The sequence below is a fragment of the Chiloscyllium plagiosum genome, chromosome 35 (genome assembly GCF_004010195.1).
Source record: "Chiloscyllium plagiosum isolate BGI_BamShark_2017 chromosome 35, ASM401019v2, whole genome shotgun sequence".
In the NCBI taxonomy this organism is placed as follows: domain Eukaryota; kingdom Metazoa; phylum Chordata; class Chondrichthyes; order Orectolobiformes; family Hemiscylliidae; genus Chiloscyllium; species Chiloscyllium plagiosum.
Genome location: NC_057744.1, coordinates 10,473,667 through 10,479,511, shown reverse-complemented (window position 1 = coordinate 10,479,511; position 5,845 = coordinate 10,473,667). Strand labels below are relative to the sequence as shown.

At 38.5% G+C, this 5,845-nt stretch overlaps 1 protein-coding gene across 1 annotated transcript in view; it reads right to left on the bottom strand.

Moving 5' to 3' along the window:
- Positions 1–427: 427 nt before the first annotated feature.
- ppp2r1ba (protein phosphatase 2, regulatory subunit A, beta a) overlaps positions 428–5,845 on the bottom strand; it is a 59,012-nt gene continuing 53,594 nt past the window's right edge. Inside the window, exons 13-15 of the mRNA XM_043676646.1 lie at positions 3,773–3,915; positions 2,840–2,931; positions 428–1,566 (exon numbers count right to left, since the gene is read on the bottom strand). Of these exons, the coding sequence (XP_043532581.1) occupies positions 1,550–1,566; positions 2,840–2,931; positions 3,773–3,915 (252 nt within the window). The 3' untranslated portion in view covers positions 428–1,549. The remainder of the gene's footprint in view (positions 1,567–2,839; positions 2,932–3,772; positions 3,916–5,845) is intronic.

Sequence of the window (5,845 nt, the reverse complement as noted above, 5' to 3'; positions counted from 1 at the left end):
GCAGTACTGAAGCTTTGCTAATCTAAAGCTTCACAAATGCACATTTTTTTTATAGCAAAGGATTAAATTAGCGCATCCGAAATTTTTTTTACTCTCGTTAAGGCGGGATTTGCAAGACATCAAAAAGATGTAGTCTGCAAGTTAATTTGTCTCTCCACTTTAATTCTACATTTTAAAAAAGAGTTTAATTTGCTACTTTCATTTCAATGACAGATTCTGAATTAGTCATTGGATACTTGGACAAATTTAAAGGCAAAATTTGCAAATTATACAGCAATAAAATGCACATCAATTTTAAAAGCAAACCAACAGCAGGAAACAATTACAAAAAACCCACATACCATGCCCTTTTTATGGCTTTCAGTCTATAAAAATGAAAAAAAGATCCACCCCTATTGCTTTCTCAAGTTTGCAACACAAAACAAAGTTTGCCTTTTTCCACTTTATTCGGGTGACAAGCAACATAGTGTATTATACAAAGAGGAGGAAAAAAACATTAACTGGCAAGAGTTAAATTCCATCTATCATGATCTAAAATTGTTCACAAAGACTAATGTTGAACACAACTTTCAACTGTAAAAATACACAATCTGCGGTATTGACAGCTTGCAAAGCTCAGCTTAGCCCCCATCGATTGGAATGACACGATTTCTTGTACTCTGTTTTGAGACTCATCCTCAAGTTAGAAAATCTACGAAAGTAATAAAATGCAATGCAATACAGTCTAACAGGGGAAACATAATAAAATTACTTAACTCACAATATCTGTTGGCACCATCGTTGTCATTGAAATTAACTTGTTAATTCAGCATTAATGTCATTGGGATCACAGCAATTTCTTACCTATATGACCACAGTTATTCTCCTTTTGAATAGGGCACCTCCAATTGAAAAGATAACTGTGATAACGCTAGGTAAATCAGCAACGATGGATAATAAAGGTAAAGTTGGGGGGAATATAGAGCATGTCATTCAAAGATGAAAATCGCTTAATATTTTAGGTGGAATCCTTCATTAGGACTCCTGACCCAAAACACTAGTTTACCTTTCTTATTCAGGCAACAGATTTGCAGTACATTTCGAGCATTTTCAGTTTTATGATTAAAGTTTATATTTTCCATTAGGATGTACAAGTTTTTTGTGATGAGTGGATAATACGATGGCAACTGTTGAAAACAATTGAATTTTGGTACAGTAGTGATTATTAAGGAGTTATTTAAGCAAGAACCTCAAACAATCTCACTTCCAATTTTTTGTAGTCAACAACTAAACTGTTTAGATACTTGATGTCACTGGATACACTACAACCAATGAAAATAAATAAATGTAGCTCACAATTACGATCACAAGCTAAATTTAGACAGCAAATTGCAGAAACTAGAGTCCCCAATGCAGCCAAAATTCAGCGACTCTGACAATAATACATTTACATTTTTCCAAGGCTTTTTTTTTTAAGGAATAGTGGAACACACAAGTTTTCATCGGCGTCAGCACCAATGGGAGGATCTTACTGCAAGTATGGAGAGAGAACTTCTGAATTTTACTCTTTCTACGCCAAAGCAAGAACTAGATAAAAGGAAAGAGAAGCACATATTATTTTACAAATTAAATATTAAAATCACAACCACCAGCAATGTAAATTTAAAATAGAACTCAATCAAAATGCATGCTAGCTCAGCTACAATTTAAAAAGGAGGAAAATTGGGGTAACATTTTGGGTGGGATTCCAATAAAATATCCAAATTTTGATAGCAACCATTACTTATCTTGATTTTGGCAGTTCTCATGCATTAAGGAATTCAATGTTTCATTGAACCTTCATTTAACATAATTTTTTTGTTATTTTACAATGTCACTTTTGACCAACTTTTATTTGTACTTAAATACTTGGGTACAGGTCACAGGAGGAAAAATTAAACACAAGACTCCCACTGTTTTAATGGAATGCAATAGGTTCAGAAAAAAAGGACCAAAAATTTTAAAAGAAACCTTGATTTCCATAGCACCTTTTGCATTGCCAGGACATCTTAAAATACTTAAGGTACGATTAACTAATCCTGAATTTCAGTCAAGTCTGCATGTTGGAAAACATGACAGTTGTAATTAGCAGAGTAAAGTGCCTCAAACAGCAATAAGTGATCTGATAAAAATGCCACAGAGCTGTTGGCTGAGGGATAAACGTTGACCAGAATAGAGAGCTTCCCTGCTTTCTTAAACTAGTGCCGTGAGATCTTTTATTCCCACCTAGGATTCAGATTGGGGTCTCAGTATCATGCCCAATCTGAAAGAGGGTCATAGAGTGTTCATGTTTCTAGAGTTGGTCTTGAAAATAAACCTTCTCTCAGAGGTGACTGCTCCCACTGAACCAGAGCTAATAATTCTCGCAAAGTAATTTGTGTATAACAAGCTTTCTGATCAATCCATTAATTGGGGACCCTTCCAAATATCAGTGCAACATTTGTTACTTACATTCATAATTTTGTCCTGTTTCCCAGTACAATTGCTTTTTTTTTTTGAAGATAGATATTTTGGATATTTTCAGAATTTCCAATGCATTTTAACTCCATCTTTAGCCATGTAAGCATCATTTCTGGTACTTCAAAGGTCTAGTTTCATTTATTACATAAACATTTTCTAGTTATTTATACCTAGCCCCATCTACTATCTACAATGTATGTGAGAAGGATTCTACCTTACCATGGAAGAATTAATAAACCACAGCTTGCAAGCACTCACTGTTAGAGATCTGGCAACATGTAAGTAAATGGGACAGCAATGCAGGTGTCAACTTAAAGTACCTATATTCTGACACCAATAAGTGCCCAAAGCAGCAACTTACCAGTTATAGCTTCCTGCGCAAAGTACTTTACGTCCATGTCTTGGTCTTGACTCAATTTCTCCAATATTGGTTTGACTTCGCTTTGTAAAGTGCTACAATTAAAAACATTGAAGGTTTTGGAAACCAGAGTAGCAGATCTGAGAGATATAATTTTATGCCACTAAAACCAAAAATACACTGATATTGTACTCTGATTAAACTGTACTATCATGCCCCTCTTTGTCCTACCACCAACACAGAATGTTCACTAGTCTGGAATGGGTTATTTGATCTCAGATGGTTGGTAGTGAGAGTCATCATTGCGCTCCTTTTCTTTGGGAGGGGACAGGAAGTGGGAGCAGAGGGAAACAAGCAAGCATCTAAAGGGCTCATTTTAGTGCAGTGGTGTAAGACACTAGGCAGGAGCTTAGCATTCTTTGCAGAGAGAATATAGTATGGCAGAGTGCACACTTGCTTCTAATCCAGGACCACACATTTGCCACTACTGTTGAAAATTAAAGTTACCATGAGGATCTTGCTCTTTACCACTTAAATTCAATGGTCATTGCTTAAGAATGTGTGCATGATAATTAGGACAAAGATTGAATTTAGATGCAACTGCCTCTGTAATGAAACAGCTCGCTGGCACACGCATTCATGTGAATAATGAAACAATTTGCAGGCCCACTGATCCCTGGAGAATTGACTTTAGTGTGAGGGGGGACCTGATACAGGAAGAAGTGGGATGGAAGAATGTTGGAAATGGACAAGATAATTACTTACGAGCATTCAAATTTCTGTAGAACGCTAACTACCTACAATTTCATGCTGGCCGACGCACTGTGGAGCCTCAAGTTCTATTCCAGTTTAAGGAGCTTCAACAATTCCAAGAATAAGATGTCACAGATCTGTATTCCTTGTATTAATTTCAACAAAGATTTCCATAGAACTTACTTGGCGTCTAAAACCGGTCCTATTTTCTGCAGTGATTTAGCCACATTGAAGCGAACATTTGCCACCTGATCACCCGCCATTTGTAAAACCGTCGGCAACATCTGCTTTGCAGTAATATCCTGGCCACAGGCTTCAGACAGTACCTGTAAATTCATCAGGAAAAACACTGTTCACTCAAAACGTCCTAACATCACTGTTCGTTCTTGTTATACTAATGCTTCCAGTCAGAAGTTGGATAATCTATGAATCACTGCCTGAACATGGTCCAAGCCATATACAGGGACATTGGACTGGAAAGAACCTCAGGACTAGCACTATACATCATCAGCATAGTGTTAGGGGAAAAGGCGTTAGATTCTTTCACTTTCTAAAATTTTCAAATATAATCGATGCTCGGTCTCTATTTGCTCTGTAGTTCATTCAGTCACCATCTGCATGTAAATACATGAACGCACCGATTCAAAAACTGTTTTGTGCAATCTTCAAAATGGCTTTTCTTTTAAGCAGCATAGAAATAGGTTAGCAAAGCAACAAAAAACTTTGATAGTACATAGAGTCATAGTGATGTACAGCACAGCAGCAGACCCTTTCGGTACAACTGTCCATGCTAAATTAATCTAGTCTCATTTGCCAGGACTTGGCCCATATCCCTCTAAACCTTCCTATTCATGTACCTTTTAAATGCTGTAATTTTCTCAGCGACCGCCACTTCCTCTGGCAGCTCATTCTATATAAACACACACCAACCTTTGCATTAAAAAGTTGCCCCTTAGGTCCCTATTAAATCTCGCCCCTCTCACCCTAAACTTCTGCCCTCTAATTTTGGACTCCCCCAAACCAGGGGAAAAACCTTGTCTATTTACCCTATCCATGCCCCTTATGATTTTATGAATCTCTATAACATCGCCCCTCAGCCCCCAACACTCCAGGGAAAACAACTCCAGCCTATTCTGCCTCTCACTATAGCTCAAACCCTCCAACCCTGGCGATGTACTTGTACATCTTTTTTGAACCATTGCAAGTTTGACAAAATCCTTCCTACAGGAGGGAGACCAGAATTGTACACAATGTTCATAAAGAAATTTAATGACCTTACGGTGACTACAGGATGGTCGTTTAATTAACTATAGCTTATTAAAACCAAAGCATTCCTTCCCAATTTAATTTTCATGTAATTATAACTGCAGCATTAAAAAAAAAGTAGGCTAACTCAGCCTTCCTCCCCTTGTATTTAGCTCCACAAATATTAACTACCTTTACATAAGATATCCACAGGCACTTAGAAATGGTGCCTAATGCAATGTTTCTCTGACCTGTTGATTGTAATTAAGACAAGCCAAAAGGAAATTGTAGAAGTCTCCAATTGGAGAAAATCTCTAAGAGAGACACCCAATTATAATTGAGCTTTGAAATGGTCTTTGGCTGATGGGGAGCAAGTGATCTGGGAATATAGGCTAACACATTGTGACTTGACACTGGCAGCATTAAAATGCTGGCACACCGTAATGAGAGCCACTGGGATAACCACAATTAGCTGATTAGTGCAGACCCTGAACATGCAGAAATAGAATCAACCATATACAATTGATACATGGATGATGAAATAAAGTTCTGAGTGTGTCAGATTGTAACTAGAAGAAAGTGAGGACTGCAGATGCTGGAGATCAAAGCTGAAAAATGTGTTGCTGGAAAAGCGCAGCAGGTCAGGCAGCATCCAAGGAGCAGGAGAATCGACGTTTCGGGCATAAGCCCTTCTTCAGGAATGAGGAGGGTGTGCCAAGCATGCCAAGATAGAAAGTAGGGAGGAGGGACTTGGGGGAGGGGCATTGGGAATGCAATAGGTGGAAGGAGGTTAAGGTGAGGGAGTGGGGGCGGAGAGGTCGGGAAGAAGATTGCAGGTCAAGAAGGCGGTGCTGAGTCCGAGGGTTGGGACTGAGATAAGGTGGGGGGAGGGGAAATGAGGAAGCTGGAGAAATCTGCATTCATCCCTTGTGGTTGGAGGGTTCCTAGGCGAAAGATGAGGCGCTCTTCCTCCAGGCATCGTGTTGCCATGGTCTGGCAATAGAGGCGGCC